The sequence below is a fragment of the Xiphophorus couchianus genome, chromosome 7 (assembly GCF_001444195.1).
Source record: "Xiphophorus couchianus chromosome 7, X_couchianus-1.0, whole genome shotgun sequence".
NCBI lineage: Eukaryota > Metazoa > Chordata > Actinopteri > Cyprinodontiformes > Poeciliidae > Xiphophorus > Xiphophorus couchianus.
The window spans coordinates 9,042,752-9,063,623 of NC_040234.1; the positions used below are offsets into that span (position 1 = coordinate 9,042,752).

A 20,872-nucleotide genomic window follows, 5' to 3' on the forward strand; every position below is an offset into this window, starting at 1 on the left:
CTCATCTGCTGCTGCACATTATCCTCAGTCAGAGAAAGCTGGCTACATAAAATGTCCACCATGACAGGCAAGTCAAAACAACCAGACTTTTCAGCTCAAACGCCTTTAAAAAGCTCTCTTTCTTCCATTTTTAGCATCAATAAATGTACAGCAAATGTTAAATTCTAACTAATGTAACTCTAACGCATAGTCAGTAAAAAAAACAATGGTATTTCTACAATCAAATGAAGCAAAAAATGTCTAGATTAAACTTTTCTGAAAGACTTTCAACAGGTGGACGTTGCGCTTCGTCAATATTTTTTAATAAAATCTGCCCCCGATTATTGGAGCTGCAGCTGTTTCTGCCGTCACACTTACACATCGTTGCAGTGATTATTTTCAGCCTCCTCTGCCACCAGTATGTCGTACTCCTCTGCTGCGTACTTCTCCCAGTCTGAGACCTCCTGGCCGTCCGTCTCAGTCTCCTTGGAACAACAAAAAAAAACACAAAACAAAACAGGAGTGGTTAGAAAATGGACCTGACCTCTGATGGGAGGATGACCCTAACCCATCGTGTCTTACGCACCCTTATGACAGAGAAAGGGTCCCGTTGCTCGTGGTTCAGGTACTTCTCGATGTTGAAGAAAGTGTCAAAGAAGATATGGGCCAACTTGCACCTCTTGAGATCCCGCAGGGTTATCTTATCTACCCAATGTAAAAATAAACAAATAAATATATAAATAAAATAAAATAAAATAAAAGACATTTAAGTACCCAAACAGGGGCTTTAGAAAGTATCTACATTTCTTAAATTTACCAAGCAACTGAATTTACAGTGAGTTTAAATTACATCCAGACGGACTCTATTTACTTAGTAGGTGACCTACTATTTTAAGGGAGCTAGGAGAAAAGGGATGCATACTTGTCCTTTCACTTCACAGTTATACACCAATCTGTGTTGGCCTGTCATGTGAAGTCCCACACAGGGACTTCATGTCCACACACTCTTGTAATGTGACAAGAGTGTGAATAATTCTGGAACAGAATGAATACTGTTTGTCCATTTTATGCCTTTGCTTACACTGAGCATATTAGTAATAATATATTCCAGCAGTACCAGACAGTTTTATGTGTTTAACAGTGGAAATAAATTATAATGGTCGTTATAATAAACGACCATTTTGGAATAATATTTAATTGTTTTAATATTCAGTCAGTTTACAGGTCCTGGTAAAGCTGTGCTGCAACCAGTAAGATCAATAAACCACCTGATTAATCAGCAAATACCAAATTATAAATAATATTGGGGGCAATTATTTCTTCTACTAATCTTAGCCATTGATGTCTGTTGTACTGAATGGGATTCGAAACAGAGCAAGAAATGTTGCCAATATTTCAGCCGCCTTTCAGAAACTAAACCTGACTTTAAAAGTGTATAATCGACCATGCACGTGCTCAGTCTACATGGAAAGCAGCTGAAACTCTTGCGATTACAATTTACGACATTCAAAGTGGAACGTTTATGAAGGATACAAACAGTTTTTACTAGCATCTCGTCTGCACATGCACAACTGGAACTGATATATGTTACAAGTCGAATTATCAATGAGTCACATCAAAATGGAGTAAACGTACTAGCATTAGCCTAGCCAAAAGCATCATCAAGATGTGACTTTTCATCATGTTTTCATGATGTACAGAACTTTGATGTACTTTGTTGCTGAAATGTACTGTACGAATAAAAGTCATTGACTGATATACCTGGAGATGGCATGCTTTTCAAAGTATTATTACGACAAAATATAATAAAGCTGCTGAGTTTATTGTGAGTACATGGTTTTAATGAAGGCATATATCGAGTTGGACTAGATATACGCCTACATTCTAATAACTTGGATCACTATCAGGGGCATCCCAAAAGAAGCCATTTCCCTAAAATAAGACAAATGGTGTTGTCCTCGATACTACACTATTAAACACCAAAAGATTTACAGGTATTTCCCTGTCCTCAAAGGTTAGCCTGTTTTGTATTAAGTCGTCTACTGCTTCAAATTCAGATATATACTCAAAAATCCTGGCTTTGTCAGTTAGTGTATTTGTGGGAATGACAATGAAGGCTTCAGCTGTTTCTGCACAGCTGTAGGGAAGCAATAGGCTTTAAAGTTACACATCTTGGCATCAGTATGGATATTCTTTGAATTTATGACATTACCTACGTGAAGAATTTTAAGTGCCCCCCACAATCTGTTCGAACACTTTGGGTTGCTCTGCCTAGTTACTGTTCGGAAAAACATCTCGGTGAAGAGGTTGTTCCATATCAGGTTACATGTAATTTTATACAACTCTACTCGTGCAGCACACCATCGGGCTGCACTTGGGTCACATTCCAGCAGTGGCCGTCAATACTAAACACGCATACCCCACTGTGAACTTCTAAATCACACAGTGGAGGAGTTAAGTGTTGGAGGGAATTTGTTGACAGTGTGGATGACACCAGCAGCTGGCCGCAGGCAGCCCAGTTAGTCCTCTCATCTGTAACCGTTCCCTCGGCCGATGATCAATGATCTGGCCTGAAAACGCGCCTGTGCATCTGCCACCGAGGACAGCCAGACTGCGCGCTATGAGGACAAATGTGAAACAGCGCCGACCTTCCACCTCGGGTTTGACGAGGTCGAGCATTTGGCAGAGGCAGTCCTCGAACGGAAGGGGCTCGATGGCCATGGCCTCCAGTTTCTGACACTGATCGTCGTAGAAGTACTCCAGCTCATACATGCTGAGCACCCCGTCCCCGTCCAGGTCCATACAGCGGAACCAGTACTCTATGCTGCAAAGGAAAAAAATACAATCAGTTTAGAAAACAGGAAGAAGGATTATATAGTCAGTGCAGCCAAAAGTCAAGATACCTGGTGTCAGTCTTCTTGTCTTCCTCAGAAATGAGGAACCAAACAAAATCAGCGTAGCTTAGCCTTCCCTCCTTATACACCCGTCTGTCCCTGATGACAACAGCAGCAGATAAAGGGGATAAATACTGGTAGCGTGCATTAAAACAACATATTCTAATACTCGACTCACCTTGTAACTGTTCCTGAGAATATCCTTTCAATCAATTTCTGGGAAATGGCTGCAAAACACAAAGTGGAGCGGTCGCTTACAACAGAGCACTCGCTCTCTCTCTCGGTCACCAAACAACTCGACACATGTGGCCCCGTTCTCATTCTTTCCAGTTCGGTTTTTGTGACAGCACCATAACTCACGGTGGTCATCGCTGTGACCGCATAGTGTTAGAAATTGTTCCAGACATGGCGTCATTAAAGCAGAGTATATACGCTGCTCTCTTATTGATCTTGTGTCTTATGTCCCTTGCCTCACCCTCGAATCATCAGCAAAAAACATGTGGTGTGAAGAGAGGGGGAGATTAATCTATTTTACTGGCTATGGGTGAGGAGCTAATACGGTCCTACAAAACTCTCCTATTTGCCCGTTTAAGTTCTGGAGAAATAAAAAAAAAATGTCATAAATGGAGCAAGTTAATGGCTTAGTGTTGAATAAAAAGGTAGGGAGAGTTTTTGGATGTGATTAAGTGATCGTGACTGGTTCACCTTGGTCATTGTGCCGCACCAGGTCTTTCTGGTCAATGTAGAGGTCATGATCAGAGTCCAGCTCCCAAAACTTGCAGTAGATCACATAAAAATGCTCATAGGAGAAGTATTCTGTCAGCTGGTTCACATCTTCCTCCTGCTCCAGCAGCGCCACATTCTGTGCAAATAAATGACGGGAAAAGGTTTTTCTTCCCATGTGACGTTTAACCTAATAGTCTAGTATGATCTTAAAAAAATAATAATATACAAATCCCCAAATTAAATTAAGTGTCTTCACAAAATTCCATGTTTGGAAATTTTTTCACAGTTTGTCTCCTTACAAGCACAAAATTCTATGTGTTTTTTAAAAAATACATAAAATACGTAAAAGAAAAATACAGAGCAGTTGTAAACGGCAAAAAACAAAACTGCACATCACTGTGAACATTTGCTTTTTAGAATTGTTAAATAGATTCTATTTTTTTTATGCTATTTGTTGTCGAGGCATTTAATGGATCTCCCTTGTAAATGAGACAATGAGTCTCAAAAGATTTTCCCATTTAAATAAAGGATTAAAAATAATGAACAAAACATGCCTGAAAGGGCCATGGGCGGCAGACTTTATTAATGTAACTACCTATTAAACTATTCAAATATTAATTTTCCCCGTATTTAATGAGTACTTAAAATAAGACAATATTTAATATCTTTCCACGCTGATGCAATTTGGACCTATACAAATAAAAAGTGGTTTGATTGATAAAATATTATTTAAGCCAACAACTGTTATCTTTAGGTGGTAAAGCCAGAACTGTCCAGTCTTACTCAGCTTAAATCATTTTGCAAAGATAAATGGGAAAAGATTTCAGTGTCTGAGAGGAAAAATACAAATGCTTTTCAGTTTTTTCTTTTTTTACTAAAGTAAGGCAAAACAATGTACCATATGGCTTCTACTTCACAACCATTTGCCACTTTGTTTTGGTCCAACTGAGTATGAACAAAATACTTTGTAGTTAAAAGTTGTAATATGACAAAATGTGGAAATATTACAGGGTGTATCAATAAGAACCAGGGCACCAGATATAAGAAGAAAAAACAACAATTATGAGATTTACCTGAAGAAAATTACTTTTCTTGAGCTCAGAAAAGGTTATTTTTCCAGTCCATGACCGGTTCACATTGTAAAATATCCTCTGAATTACCTGAAAAAGAATCAGCGGTGTTAACTTCCAAAAATGACACAAAAACAGAAAATCCTGTTCAGTACCATCGCCTTGTGAATGGGCTTTCCCCCCCCACATACCGTGGTGATATATCTCGAGTGAAAGTCCGGTGCTTCTTTTAGAAAGGCCAAACCTGCATGCGAGTTCACTACATCCTGAAAGCATAAAGTACAGATGGTTTACTCAGTTTTTGCCCCACAAAAGAAACAATCAGTTTTAGCTCTGTGAAGTTTTACAACCGCCACTTTAACAGATACGTTCTGGTAAATTACACCGTTACTTTCAAAGACAAGCTAAGTAACAGTCCACATCTGGTTTAAATCTGTGAAAGATATATCCCAAAGCCTGCCTGAACAGGAGTATGAATCCACACTAATAGAGACATCAGATGTCGGCCTCTTGTACATTTTGTCACAATTCTCGTGGGAGCAGAAAACACATCAGAGATTACTGAGAGAAGCTGGCCAATACAAATGTTCCTGTGAAATCTTAAAGCACTCAGTGAGACAGTTGAGCAAATACTACTACTTTCGTAATGCCATGAAGTCACCAAAGCATGCGTTTTCTAATAAACTGTAGTTACAGTCTTATTAAAACAATTCTTCATGTCTTTCCTCTATCCAACCTTCCTGGCACCCACCAAGGGAAGAAAGCGTTGACATAAATGCAATGGTGGCAATGATATTAAAAGGCCTTATTCCGTGGCAGCCGTCATGCCTCTTTGACTCTTACTGGGAGAAATTAAATCATAGAAAACACATAAATCACTGGCCATAGGAAACAGGCTGGGACAGTCAAATCTACTCCACTGCAATCCACCTTTCATTCATCAAAACAGTCAAAGGCGATTCGCCGAGAGGAGCCGTACAAATTAAACAGCGTGTGCCACACGGAATCTCTGCCACTATGCTAACGGGAGTTCGGCCTGAGACTGAAAGCTCACGCAAGCATGAATGTGAATCAGGTGTAGGGAAGGGCCGGTTTCTGTGACCCGCGAACAACCTGCCGGATGGAATGACAACACAAGCAGCGTTACTAAAGCAAAGTGGAAGGAAAACTACACATTTACCACTTTTTACAAACAAAAAGAGTGGCATACATTTCTATTTGACACTCTTTAATGTGATACCCGTTGATAAAAATCAGGGGCAATTAATTAAGGTAAGTGTGTAAGTTAAGCTAAGCAAAAACGCATCTGGTCGTTGAACTAATATTTTTTTTTAGATCATTAGCGAACAAATTGTATCATCTTTAGTCAGGTGAACAGAATTGTCTAGAATTTTAATCTCTAGATACGCAAATATTGTGGAAATCTACCCAAAAAGACTTGGAGCTGTAAGTACAGCAAAACATGATTCTACGAAGTCCCGACTCAGGGAGTTGAATACAAATGTACACAACACACACAAAAAACATAATAATAATTAAAAAAAAAAAAAAAGCTGTTTTCTTTCCACTGCACAATTATGCACCACTTTGTGTTGATATAACTGAAAAGAAATCCAATGAAGCACATTGGAATACAACCCTCACAGGTATGTGGTCGTAATATGACAAAATATGAACATGTATTAGAAATACTTCTGCATGGCGATGTAAAAACCCCCACAAATTTTCCCTTCTTTACATAAACAAGGAAGGTCTCAGAAGGGCATGCCGCAAATTAAGCTCAGTTTGCACCACCCAAGCCAGGGCAATTTTGCCATCCCACACTGCCAAGTCTTGCTCTCTCCCTGGGTGTGCTGCAGTCAGTACCTGCAGGAATGGAATAAAGTCGTCTTGTTCCAGGTAATTACAGCCAGGCTTGGCCAAGAGGTGCACAAATTTAGAAGCATCATCGTGACAGGTCTGCAGCGTTCTGGAAAAGCAAAAGAGAGAACAGATGGTTGTGAGGTTGCTGCCTCGTTGGCTCGAAAGCCACTTTTCATCATTCAGTCAAGGTTTAACTCCTGAGACTAAAGATTACAAGTGCAGAATAATGCATTCTGAAATTAGAATTCTGCATTGGCGCTGGTTGATTAAGGTGCTCAGGATGTTATGGCGTCCAAATGAAGAAAGCTCTAGTTATGGGTTTAGGTCAAAGGCCACGTCTGTCCGAGTTCTCTGGAGACTCGCACATTAAAACAAGGGCATGCCTATTGCACACAGCAACATTCAGCTCATAGATACTTTCATAGAAACCCCACAGTATCTAAGCTTCATACAGTAAAACACTAAATGGTTAGTTTCTTCCCTTTACTGCCCTCTTCTTCCTTTGTGACTTTCTCTGCTCTTTCTAAAGCCAATGACGCCAAAAACCCCCCCCATCAGTATAGATGTGTTTTCAGAGACCATGTTCCCCGAGTGAGCAGCCACAATTGTTCAGAGGCCAATGTGTGAGCTATTTAGCTGGAAGAGAATGACCCAATGGTCTAGTGGGAATAAAAATAGCTATTGTCTTACTTTCTCCACATAGCCACAAACTTGTGTACCGAGACGAAACCCGTCCTGTCGCCTCCAGCTGAGTAGAACAATGGCATTTTCCAGTAGAGGGGACACTCACAGGCCTAAGACAGAAAAACAAGGCAGTGCATACAGTAAAACACTAGTTATGTGTGTTCTACAGCTTCTAAAATAGAGCAAATGTAAAAGAAATACAGATGGGAGTTTTAATTCAAAACTATGTTTGGTGGAAAAAAGGCAGTATTATATCATTTACAGATTTCCCTAAGTAAACCTGGCAGTCCTTGCTCTCAGGTGCTCCTCAGGCCACTGACCACATTCCTTAGCAACACGGAAATGATATTTTCCAATTGGAGGTTTTTTTAATAACCAGTAAACATTCAAATCGTCGGAAGCCAAATGGCACCAGTGAAAATAATCCGCCGGTGGGCGGCCGGACTGCGATGCGACTGCTCACGTTCTCACCTTGGCGACTAGCCCCATGTCTTCAATGGTGGCCCTTTCATTTGGGAATTGTGAAAATATTTTCTCAATTTTGGAAATGAGGCTGTCGATGTTGAGGTTGGCTTGCGGCCGGCCCTGTGGGAAGTAAAACTTGGGAATGTTTTCACTCAGTGCAGTGGTAACCGGCTCCTCCGTCCTCACCTGGGCCTGAAGAAGAAGAAAATAAAAACAAAACAGAGACAAAAACTGTTAGCTACTGATGCAGCGAAATGCTAGCACAGCTTATTCCACATGTAACCATATCTCTAAGCAGTCTGAAGACCTCATCAGGGAAGGCCTGTGAATACTTAGGACTCATAATCATTATCCACTTATCTGTAATAGATATTCCTGATGAAGTTAGAATCTAATGGTAATCCTGATGTGCATGAAGTCATGTTTCAGTAATTCTTAACATAATTTTTTCCAGTTAAAGTTTTTTGTGGCTTTCTTAAATTCTATAAGCTCCGACAGACACAGACAGGATTAACACATCAGTCTCCTAGAGCAGTTTTCGACCTTTATTGCATGTTGGAATAATTGATTAATCACATGATGAAATGGATTTGATCATTTCCATTCTATTGATTTATATATCCTGAAGGGCAATGCTATTTAAAGAGACATCGTAACCCATTGTATTTATGGTTCCTGCTGTGTGCGATTTTTATTTCCTATTTATTTATCGTTTGTCATGTTTTATTTTGTATATTTACAATATCTTCCAGTTCCAGTGTGAAGTGTTCTTTAAAAAAAAATAAAGTAAAGTTTATTTTTTATTGAGAGAGCAAATTTGCATCATTGTGCCATTATCAAAATAATACAATATAACCAATTTTGTTTTGAGACTTGAAATTGTCTCAAAACAACATTGTTTATCGCAACAATCGGTGGTAACTATTAAAACTGTAAAATAGTACTTTCTAGACACTTTTACATAACCTTTTCTAAAAGGTATTTTATCATCGGTGTGGTGGCTTTGAAGATGTGAAGCCAGGTTTTCCAGTCTGAAATGTAGATTACTAGAAGCTATTATATGTTCTCTCAAAAACCACAATGTTGACTCCCCAGGGATCAATAGAGTACAATCCTATGATGCAGGAATGTTTGTGGTTCATATTGAAGAAAAAAAAACAAACACGCAGAGACATCTTTCCACAGTGTAAAAAAACTGCTACCTGATTAGAGGCAGTAGTATGGCATGTATAAACGACAGACTTAATGGTTTAATTATAGGGGGCATGCAGTGCATGTGTTAATTTTAAATTCTGGCAGGAGACACGTTAGGGCTCCACAGTTAGAGGGTCAGCTATAGGGCAAAAATATACCACAGCATCTGTTCTGTAAAACCCTGACTTCCATTTTATCACAGTTTTCTCAAAGCAAATACAAAACCTTTAAAGAAAAGGAAAACACAATGAAGCATTTAGTTCATAAAAATCATCAAACTCATGTCCAGCATAACCGATATGCAAAACTTACAGTTCAAAGTTGGCTTTGTCTTAAACACAAACCGCTTTTAATTCATAAAGTGCACCAATGCACATCTACATAAAAGTTGTTTTATAAAGCTTACGGAAAGGAGAAAAAGACAGCAAGCAGCCTTATATTTTCCAAATATTTTATTTTTTCTCAAATTCAGTTTTATATTTAACCAAATTCGAGTTTTAAATTTTGCATTTCTTGTTTCACAAATTAAACACAATATTTCACCTAAAAATGAATAAAGATTTCTTGCAAAAATAGCCTAGATTTTTGCACGGATATTACATATTTTCTGTTATTTCCAACTTAAAAAAAAACTGTGCTTTCTGTAAAGTAAATAATCTTCAGGTGTGAACTCTGAAGTCTGCCAACGCTTTTTTCTAAAAGGACTATTTGAGCAAAAACTTGTAACTTTCTTGTATTATGGATCTTTGCATGGGAAGCAGCTAGCTGAAGCGTCTGGCTAATATTAGGTTGAGTCACCTCTCAGTCACACACTAATGTGTTTTTTGTTAATTTAGAGATATTATTAGTGTTGATAAAACTTAGAGAGTTTTTCATAGTGGTAAATTTCATTGTGACTATTGTCACAATGAATTCTGTTCATTACGATTCTGTTCATTACTTTTATGGACTGAATTTCTAGGCGCAGCCAAGGTGTTGAGGGGATCCGTTTTGATCGTATCTCTGCTTTTTGCAGACGATGTGGTCCTGTTGGCTTCATCAGGTCGTGATCTGCGGCTCTCGCTGGAGCGGTTCGCAGCCGAGAGTGAAGTGGCTGGGATGAGGATCAGTGCCTCCAAATCCGAGGCCATGGTCTTGAGCTGGAAAAGGCAAGAGTGCCTTCTCTGGGTTGGGGGGGTGTCCTGCCCCAAGTGAAGGAGTTTAAGTGTCTCGGGATCTTGTTCACGAATGAGGGAGGAAGGTAGCGGGAGATCGACAGGTGGATTGGTGCAGCGTCTGCCATGAAGCGGGCGCTGTGCCAGTCCGTCGTGGTGAAGAGAGAGCTGAGTCAAAAAGCGAAGAACTCGATTTACCGGTCAATCTACGTTCCCACTCTCATCATTGGTCATGAGCTTTGGATCATGACCGAAAGAACGAGATCAAGGATACAAGCGGCTGAAATGGGTTTTCTCCATAGGGTGTCTGGGCTCTCCCTTAGAGATAGGGTGAGAAGCTCAGTCATCCGGGAGGGACTCAGAGCAGAGCCGCTGCTCCTTCACATCGAGAGGAGCCAGTTGAGGTGGCTCGGGCATCTGGTCAGCATGCCTCCTGGACGCCTCCCTGGTGAGGTGTTCCAGGCTCGTCCCACCGGGAGGAGGAACCGGGGAAGACCCAGGACACGCTGGAGGGACTATGTCTCCTTGCTGACCTGGGAACGTCTTAGGATTCCCCCGGAAGAGCTGGAACAAGTAGCCGGGGAGAGAGAAGTCTGGCTTCCCTTCTTAAGCTGCTACCCCCGTGACCCCACCCCAGATAAGCGGCAGACAGTGGCAGATTTTTAAACCTTTGGGGAGGCAGGTAAGATCAATGGATAAGGTGGGTTTCATATGCAATTATCAAAAAATTAAGGAAAATCTGGGCTAACTCATTGGTGCACCCCTACATTTTAGACCAATTTACATAGGATATTACATAATCTAAAGACAGTTCTTTAAACTTCTCATTAATAAAATAGGAGGCAATAAATCGGTTTTTATAACGTTTCCCACAGGTGTGAAGACACAATTACTACGGTAAAATTATTCAATAGGAATCATATTCTTGGTGGATTGTCTAGTTTGCTTGTTTTCACACCAACAGAGTCTAATTGATAAAAGGTGAACTGGACTGAACCCAACTCACCCCCAGGGTTGTGGGAGTTGAATCATGCTTTTACGCTTCACATTGATAACCGTTGAACAGATAAAGACCTGTTAAACTTCCCGATAACACAAACATGATATCACTGTTAAACAACATTGAATAAAGCAGCTGCATAATCTTTGAAAGAAAAAGAAAACTGGTGCACTGCTGCGTTTTTATGAAGTGCTTGCTATTATTTCTTTAACAGCAACAGTCTTCTAATAAATAAATACGTACTCAAGTGTAAGGGATCTTTATAAAGTTATACTAAAAGAAGACAGCAAATATGTGTTTCTTCATCTACTTGAATCTAACAAGAACAAGTAAATAGACTCCTTTTTATTGGGTTCAGTGATAAAAAAAAAAAGTTTTAGAGCACAGGTGTTAAACTCCAGTCCTGGAGGGCCGTTGTCCTGCAACTTTTAGATGTGCCTCTGCTGCACCACATCTGAATACAGTAATTGGGTCATTAGCAAGGCTCTGGAGAACTTATCTACACAAAAAGGAGGTAATTAAGCCATTTCATTCCAGTGTTTTGTAGCTGTGACACATCTAAAAACTGCAGGACACCGGCCCTTGAGGACTAGAGTTTGACACCCTTGTTTTAGAGTATTGCCACTTCAGATGCATTAATGCAGAAATCAGAATAATCTTTGAATTTCTCCATCTTCTATTGGATTCAAATCTTCTCCCTCTATTAAAGAACAATAACCTCCAAATCAAACCAAGAATCAACTATATCAGTCAAAAACTGAAATCACAGAATGACAAACACAAACTGTTAGTCAATTTTCATTCATCAGCAAACAATACCAAACAAGAAGCATCATTTTCTAACCCTACCCTTAGATCAAATGCACAATGAAGGTCTTTTGTGATTGTGATGTTTTTGTTAATATGGGATGTTTGTTGTTTTCTATAATTGTCCTCCTTTTTAGTGGCAACACAAACAGAGCAGATCTTTAGGCTTGTAGAAGTCTCACCATCACCACAAACTCAACTGGAAACCACTTAAATCTCCAACTGTGAAGACTTTGGAGTTATGAGATTACACTGTTACGGTCCCTGTTTTGTGTATCACAAAGTGACATTAAGTTTAACCAAATAATGAGAGTGTCGCATTTTAATAATATAATGACAGATAAAACCACTTACAGTCAGTATTGTTATGTTATTCTACTAATAAAGCAACTTGAAAACATGACGCTACTCCCACACAAAGGTCCTTTTGCTAGCCCTAATAAATTTACAAATGAATCAATTTGTGACTAAAAAAGAAAAACACACCCACACTGCATCTTGTTAAAATATGAAATAATGTCTCTGGGGTTTGTATTGATCGATTATCAATAAAGATTTCAACAACAGCTTATTAAGGCCTTTAAATTCTGGGCCTGGCACAAAAGATGCTTGTAAACCACAAGTGATAATCTGCTTATCATGACAAATGACAAATGCTGCTGATCCTCTGCTTGTCAGTGCTCTGTGTTGGTATCAGCCATGGCTATAAAAGGACATAAACATCTCCTGTTGCCCCGCGCTGTCCCCTCTCTCGCTTCATGCTTGCAGAGTTCTTGAGCACAACTGTTAAGCCACATGACATTTTGCACATTGCAAATGATGTGGTCTGAAAGAGGACAGGGTAGCAGCTGGACACAATGTACCAAAACAGAAATATAATCAGGTAGAAGAAAGTTCCCCCTTCATCTTTGGAGAGAAAACCCCCCCCCCACAATAACTTCGTGTTACCTTTCCTTTAGAAAGTTCAACAATCGTTTTGTTTCCGCTTTAAGAACGAGAAACAATGATGATGTACGACACAAAAGTTCAGCACACTCAATAAAAACACCTGCCTGTCCTTGCTGGAAGGCTTTGAGCCGCTTCTTGAACCGAGAAGGCAGAACAAAGTCGCATCCCCGCGCCAGGAGAGCCAGCTCCTTCCTGAGGTCGGGATCCTGACGTAAAGTAAGCTCCCTCATCCTCATCTTTGCTCCAGACAGGATGGGGCAGTCGCGCGCACAAACAAACGCCTCAATCCAGCGTTCCCCTCTCTTGGCTGCGCAAACCACAGGCAATCTGCACTGCGACTTCACCACAGTGGAGGGTCCTCTTTGGGGGTATGTCCCTGTGATTGTCCTCTGTCAGCCTCAGAGCCTCTTAATGCAAGGGAGCAGCTGTTACTGTGACATTCCCTCCCATTCCAGATCTGATCGCAAAACCCTCGGCTCTTGCCTGCTGTCCCTGACTCTACCTAACGTGCACGTACACACATGTGGACGGGTCAGGGTGCTCTTGCTTCAAAGCTGTTGGTGGAGATAAGGAGTGCCTGGGTGCATGTGTGTGGGACTCACTTGGACTGTGTGTGTGGGATGGGAGGGGTGTGAGAGGTGGATCTGCCCTTTCCAGTTTACATTCCTCCGTGCTCGTGGAAAGGTTATGTAAAGAGACGGGACTTGTTGTTGCCTGCAGTGTTTGGCGATCAATTGGGAAGATGCACCTCGATATGAGAACGCGCTGCTCGTGTTTACCGATGTTTCTTGTAAAAAGCTTCCACACACTATGCTTTGACAAAACTTTGTCCTTGATAAGAGCCCGAAAATCCAGCTGGATTAGAAATCTTGACATTACAGAACTATGAGATTTCTAAAAACAGGATCTACCATAAAGGCTACACATTATAGTATAATAATGTGGCTCAGTCTGCAATAAACTGAGCCTGAAAAACATAGAGGAAAGACTAAAAGTAAACAAAGTAGGATTTAGTACTCCAAGATAAAATAGCTGCAGGTCAAGCCATAATTTCATCACACATATTACAAACTACTTAACATCCAATCTTTGTGATTTTTATTTTGACTTCCCTTTGCAAGCTTCAGCTGCCAGTCATTCCAGGTCTTATTATAGTTGATGGGCCATTGAGAGCGGGGGAGGTGGGGCCGGCATGTCAAACTCAAAGAATGATTACCAACTCAGTCTGCGCCTATTAAAAGCATCACCAAACACTGTTTGGGCAACCCAAGAAACTAGATATGGGGGAAACAAGAGTGTATCTTTAGTCCTCAAACAAACATCCACTTCCAGTTTTTGCTGCCCTGGAATGATGGCAAATTCACCTGTCCTGCAGCTCAACAGTCGTCCTCGAAAAGCTAACTATACAGAGAGATATAGTTAGCTATATCGTCTATCATCTGACAATCAAAAAATTACAGAATGTCCACATGGGAAAGCTAGGTCAATAAACCTTTATGTGTTTACGACACTATTATTGTGAACAGAAACTAAAAACACTGGTCATGTTTTCTTAGGTTCACAGAATCCAGTTTTTCCACTGGTTTGTACAAACCCTGTTGATGTGGTTGTACACCACGCAGCACACTGCACTTCATTGAAAAGGAAGGTATGAAGGTATGAAGGCTGTTCACAGCCTTAGACTGAAAACTTTCATTTGAGTAATCAACTGAGCTTAATGTGTTGTGAGATGGTCTGTAAATTGGCACTGATATAAATATATCTCTTTATAACTATTTACATAATCTATACCTAGCTAGAAAATCTGTTTTTCACATCAGCAAACTGGATCATATTTTTCTTATTTTTTGCAATATTGATTTAAAACCGCTGTTTGCTAACATGGGTTCACATATTTGATAAAAGCTGTTTAGGTCATTAACTGTCCATTTATTTTTGCTGAGATTAAAGAAATTGACTTTTTATGATGCAACACCACAACGTGAAGGAATCCATCAGGCTGCTGGAAGCAGAGGGATTTGACTCTGGAGAAAACACAAAGATCTCTACATCCCAAGGATTGGAAACATCCTCATGTTATGATGTTTTTAGTTGTCACATTTGTGTTGAAGTTATAATTTGTTGGCTTGAATTAAATCCCTAGGTGCATTTAATTGTCTTAGTATCCTCCCCCCTTCTCTCCTTGTTTCTTATAGGCTAACCTTTGTGTATAAATTTCCCTGTGTGTTCATTGTCAGAGGTAAGTTTTGTTTGTAATCAGATTTATCTTTGTTGGCATTTTCTTTTTCTAGATTTTTGCTTTTTGATGGGTTTGTGTTAACCATTTTTTAGAAATATTAAACAGAACATCTTTGGCCTTACTGCTGAGTTCCTGACAACATGAAACAAACTAAATTTATGTTTTAAGAGGAAAGACCTGCTGCTATCACAACAGCATGTGATGCCTATTAGAATTTAACCTCCTTCTGGAATTACATTAAGGGTTTTCCCTTAAAATCATGAAGATGAGAAACTTTCGGCAATCAATCCAAACTACAACTCACCAGCGAGTGGGTCAACAAGCTGCTTTTGTCTGTCTCCACGCTGATGGATCAATTTAACAACATGAAAACAAACACAGGAACCCAGTGACTCCACCATGCGTCTCTAATCTGTAAACTCCAGCAGTAAATCTGATTTGTACACAAACATGAGCCCAGTCATATTCACCTCATTGCACAACAGCTAAAATGAAACATTTCGAGTAAGTGACCATTACTCAAACACTAGTTAAAGCAGCATGCATGATGCTCCACTAATGCTAAGAACAGATATCTTTAGATTTAGCATTAGTAACCTAGTTGCACCAGAGGGACAAGTTGTGCACATATCCCTTTGCTTAAGCTACAGCACAGTTACATCATGAGTAATCGTGCTGCTGCCGCTCAATATATGTGACAAGGATTATGAATGTAATGTGAAAACGTGCCAAACATAGGCCTGATTTACTGATAACATGATGAACTCACTGACTGACAGCATGGGTGCCAGGATCTACTTTATGATGTAAGCAGATCAGCCATCTTGCATAAGAATAAAAGCAATAGCATCATCACACTGCTGAAAAAATAAATAAATAAAAATAAACCTACAAGCCTGCAGAGTAGAAGAAGTGGATAAAAGATTCTAAGTTAGAGGACTTTACGGTATTCAGCTAGGGATCTTATTGCTCATGAGAAATATTGTTAATGAAGGTGACAATCTAATCTGAATGAAGGGATACAGGGAAGTAACATCCAGCACAGCAGAGATCAACTAACGTGTGTGCATATGTGTAACAAGTTTTTGTTTTGTTTTCTTTCAGAAAGGAGTTTTTAGCACAGGAAGGACACTGGACCATTGGTGCCACTTTCGTTTTTTTTGTTTTAATTCATTATTTTTTTGTTTACAACATATTGTTCATCTTCATCATATTGTTCAAGAAAAAACTCTCGTCTAGAAGTCTAGAGGATAGATCCTTTTTGCTGTTTGAAGCAGATTATTGTCAGCTTCTTTATCATCATTATTATTTTTATTTAAATTGAGCACATTTCTTTCTTGCTCAACAAGATAGTTTACCATCAGAAATGGTAAACCTTGGGAACAACAGGTCTTCATCAGCAGATGACTGAACAGATTTCAGGATGTTTTTACCCAGCAATTTGATACATTTTACCTGCACATGCGTTATTAATTAATTAATAAACACGATGGATAAAATAAACTGAAGAGAGTAAAAGAACACCACAGACAAAATCTTAAATCTCATGCACCACTGTAAAAGACACCGTAGTAAACATAGTGTCGTTTTTACAGGTGTATTTTATCATTCCCTGCTATTTTCTGCCTGAAATCACAGAACGTAAACGTGTCTATTGCTAAAGCTATTCCCGGTCGGATGTGAAACCACACTTTGAAACTGTCTACTCTTGACATCCAACCACAACTAAAACAAAAGCACTTTGGGGAATGACACAATGTCCCCCCTCTTGAAAGGCAGGCAACTGATAACATGTTCTCAGAGGCCCATGCTTGTAACAGTAGATATGTTGCTTAACCCCACTAAGCAAGTTAAAAAGAAATAAAGAGGTTGAGAAATGTGTTCTCCACGTCACGTCAAAGAAAAGTTCTTTTAACCGCTCCGTATTGTCCACACAGTATTGGTTCTTTGTCAATGGCCAAGTACGCTCACAAGATAAATAATTTTATGAGTTGAGCTAGCAGGCAGGAAAGCCATCCATTCACAAAGACCTGGCATTTACTGCACATATTTTAAATAAACAATCTACGGCCACATATCCCGACAATGAGCAGCATCTAATAGAGGTGGTATAAAAGTAAATTAAGCAGAGGATGAATGTGCTGCCACACCTCATCTCGCTGCCAGAGTTCTGGGTAACTAATGCCAACACAAGGGAACCAAGGCTATCTTTATCAGTGTCTGATGTCAAAGTCAGAGCAGCTGTTCCAGCCTGCATCAGTGTGACATAAATCGAATTTTTGAGTAATCCTTTAAAGAATGCATCTGAATGCCGGAATTTATTTCTGTTGTCTCAAAATAGAAATATCACACCCGTACGACATCATTATTGCTTTGATACCGAGTGAATCAGAGCGGTCGCAACGCGTGACACGTTGCAGGGGAATACAGGAACTGTCCAGCAGCTGCTTTACAATAATCTGTGGTGAGCGGGTACTGGGGCCAAAGGTTATTGGGGAGATTACGGATTCATGTAAAAAATGAAAACACTCGGCCAGTTTTCCATGCAAACCAGTCAGTGCAGTTAAGAAATTGAGTGAGAAACTGGACTTACTTCAAAGTAAATTTGGGGATTTGACTTTATATTTCTTATGTTCTCCTGCCCTGATGTTCCAGGCAGTAAGGACACAGATGGGCAACCAATAACTACTTGAACGTTCACTTGTGCCCCTCTTTAGCAAGTCAGCATCATGTGGGTTATGCATTCTTGAGAAGCACGTACAGCCAGCTGTCTGACGGTCTCGGTGTCATTCATAATCCAACACCAGGACGCGAGTTCTTCGACAAACATTCTTTTGACTTAACCTTTCTTTTGGCAGGTAGATTTGTTTCCCCCACAATTGAAACTATTTATCACAGAGGCTTAGATGTGATGAAATAAGATCAATAACACAAAAACTCAGGGAGCAACCTGAGTGATTCAGGTGGGGCTGGGTGAAACACTCCCTGACCGCATACCACATTCATTGAAGGGAGGGGCTAGACAATTTGATTAATATCTACAACATAGACCCACAAACATGAAGACTCTGTTTGGGATATAATTACTGCTATGAGGTTGTCAGCAGCCTCTTGTGGCCAGCAAGAGAAAGTTAAAATCCAAGAGAAAACAGCAATACAGAAGTACTGTAAACTGTTACGGCCAGAGGATAGGCCTTGGGCCGTAACAAAACACATCCACATTTGCAGATTTTTCTAATCAGTTGCTGCCATCTCTTCCATGAAAACATGAAATTGACCCCTAATACAAAGTTTTCTACTCACAGTGAAGATTCACATTTCAGATATAAGTTATTAGTGGATTGGAAACCCAGTGTTTTCAGGTAGAAGCTTCAGTGTACCTTCATTAATTTGATTTAAAGGTACAACAAGATGAGTTCTGTTATTTCCACTGTTTACATTGAGATAATAATGCATCCAGCAGAGCTTCTGTGCTTTACTCTGGACAATTTTTGTGAATTGCTAAAAACCATTAAAAATAACGATGTTATTCTGAAATGTTGCAAATACTCAACAAAAAATATAGTAACTACAGAACTAATCTGTTTAGTTTTAGTCATTTTACACTTTCATTTATTGACACAAAATATACGACACATGAATATCATGCATCAGAATATCATTTAACTGAAGCTCTTGTTTCACAGATATTTATCTTACCGGTTGAAGATTCTTGCATTTTCAACTCATAAGGCTGTTTCTTTTAAATGGAAAAAACTTGTTAATTGATCATTATAAAAATACAAATAATTTTTTAAAAACTGTATTTGTTAAAAATAACTTAATTTAAAAATGGGACATTTGATGGAAGATCAACTTGCGCCTCCAGGTCAATTATTACCCTATTTTCTAATCCACACAAATTCCTACCTCCATCTACTTATTACCTATAAATTAGCAATTCTGTATTCAAGTATTTAAGCTCCACAAATCACTTATTTCTATCTTTTTAGTAAGTATTTTTTATTAATTATATTGACAAATAGTGATTGAAAATGCTCAAATCTACGATATGATTGCGCTATGGGATTGCGCTCATCTGATTCGGAAAAGACAGTTAAACCAAAAATAAAAAAACTTTCAGTGACTTTTTCCCAACAGATAATATTCACTGCCGTCACATAACCACATTTCCTTGCAGAAGGGTAAAAGTAGATTATGGCAAGAAAAAAAAAACAAAAACAACTTTAAATCACTGGTTAAGAAACTTATACAAAATATCTGAAGGCCAGTACAAATTTGATGAATAGTCAGTGTGTAGGGATGTCTCTTTCTTTTTCCAAAAGAAAAAAAAAATTCAAAAGAAACAATAACGTGATTCCTCACCAAGATATCAGTGTCGTTATTTGTGTGGGCTACGTTATTACTTGGAGGCTGGTTGAAATACCCGTCATTTAACGCAATTTCTCCACATGCATAACGTTGGGAGGAAATATGGAGGACGACCCAGAGCACAGTGGAGAGGCTATGTTTCCATTCCAGCCTGGAAGCATCGTGGAATCGCACCGAATGAGATGAAGTATGTTGCCGAGGAGAGAAATACCTGGGCTTCCCTACTGGACCTAGTACTACTGTGACCAGATCTGGTTAAGCAGAACACAATGGATGGATGGAGATACAAAAATGGAAAGACAGGGGAGCACATCTTGTGTCTGAAGCCGTCATAATGCAGTGTCCATGTTATAACTTTGTGCTTAAAGAGATCGTTTACCTTCTTCGTGCTGACAGACCTCCGCAGTACTCTCCCATTGGGTCCTGTCACCCGTGCATTGCTGCTGCTGCGAGAGGGCAGGGTGCTGTTGGGTGCAGGGCTTGAATTGGTACCCAGGGGCTTTTTCTCTGAAAGGTTCTTCTGTGATGCTACGTTGTTGTTCTCGTTGAAGCTCAACGACTTTTTGTCCTGTGCATTTCCACTACTCAAGCCGTTATACTCGCCACTTTTAATTAAGTCTAGAAAATCCTTGAGGACCGACTGCGTTCCAGGATCACTCAGCCAGTTGAGAAACAGCTCGTCAACCTTTACTTTGAGAACCGGTTGGAGAACTTGTGGTGACGGCATCTTGCTGACTAATGTTTCTCTGAAGGACGAAACTGTGTAGGGGAGGAAAGTAGCATCAGTGTCAAAGCAAAACATTTTTTTTTTTCAGAAAAAACAATTAACATAAGTTCAAATATCAATGTTGTTGAATGAGACAGACGAACACATCTACTTTGAGTTTAAAGTGAACATCTAACATTCGTAAACAATATCGAATTTTACCGCGAACTTTCACTCTATATTAGCCCACAGGGAGAACGTATAACATGAACCTGCACTCTACTCTCACAAACTGATCATTTAAACTATATTCTTGAGCACAACAACACTTCAACCTATTTGAGATTCACCTGAAATCGGCCCCGTAAGGTACAAATTATAAACCACAGTTTAGAGAATTGGTCTATTGATGATGTCACTTGGTGAAAATAAACTCCGACTCAGTTAGCTACATAGCTTTGACATGCTAATGCTACCTAAACGAACACACAAACCTCACTGTGAGCGGACGGTAGGGCGAAACGCTCCGGCATCTCATTGCACTACTTTTCCTTCATGAGCGACACTGCATTTACATACAGTTGGAGCAAAATAAAGCTGCGGTCCTGACGCTAATTCCTGGAAGTGAAACACGGAGCAAATGGAGCAAATAACTTTTAAGATCGCGTTCCCCTGGTAACCACACTAGACTATCGCGAGATTTTTCGAAAAGTTCGCTCCCGGTGATGAGAATTCCGGTGCTTTTCTGGGATCTTAGCTTTTGGCTACAATC

At 39.7% G+C, this 20,872-nt stretch overlaps 1 protein-coding gene across 3 annotated transcripts in view; it reads right to left on the reverse strand.

Moving 5' to 3' along the window:
* The window catches only part of ppp2r3b (protein phosphatase 2, regulatory subunit B'', beta), a 24,108-nt gene extending 3,336 nt beyond the window's left edge, over nucleotides 1-20,772 (reverse strand). For 2 of the 3 annotated variants that reach the window (XM_028022266.1, XM_028022267.1), the window contains exons 1-13: nucleotides 20,595-20,772; nucleotides 19,774-20,153; nucleotides 7,688-7,873; nucleotides 7,223-7,326; nucleotides 6,536-6,638; nucleotides 4,861-4,935; nucleotides 4,673-4,759; nucleotides 3,579-3,735; nucleotides 3,052-3,100; nucleotides 2,883-2,972; nucleotides 2,628-2,803; nucleotides 566-684; nucleotides 358-464 (exon numbers count right to left, since the gene is read on the reverse strand). In XM_028022266.1, coding sequence (XP_027878067.1) covers nucleotides 358-464; nucleotides 566-684; nucleotides 2,628-2,803; nucleotides 2,883-2,972; nucleotides 3,052-3,100; nucleotides 3,579-3,735; nucleotides 4,673-4,759; nucleotides 4,861-4,935; nucleotides 6,536-6,638; nucleotides 7,223-7,326; nucleotides 7,688-7,873; nucleotides 19,774-20,121 — 1,601 coding nt within the window. In that variant the 5' untranslated portion in view covers nucleotides 20,122-20,153; nucleotides 20,595-20,772. Of the gene's footprint in view, nucleotides 1-357; nucleotides 465-565; nucleotides 685-2,627; nucleotides 2,804-2,882; nucleotides 2,973-3,051; nucleotides 3,101-3,578; nucleotides 3,736-4,672; nucleotides 4,760-4,860; nucleotides 4,936-6,535; nucleotides 6,639-7,222; nucleotides 7,327-7,687; nucleotides 7,874-12,888; nucleotides 13,365-19,773; nucleotides 20,154-20,594 lie in introns of those variants that run through there. The other variant, XM_028022268.1, reaches the window with a different exon arrangement.
* Nucleotides 20,773-20,872: the final 100 nt, after the last annotated feature.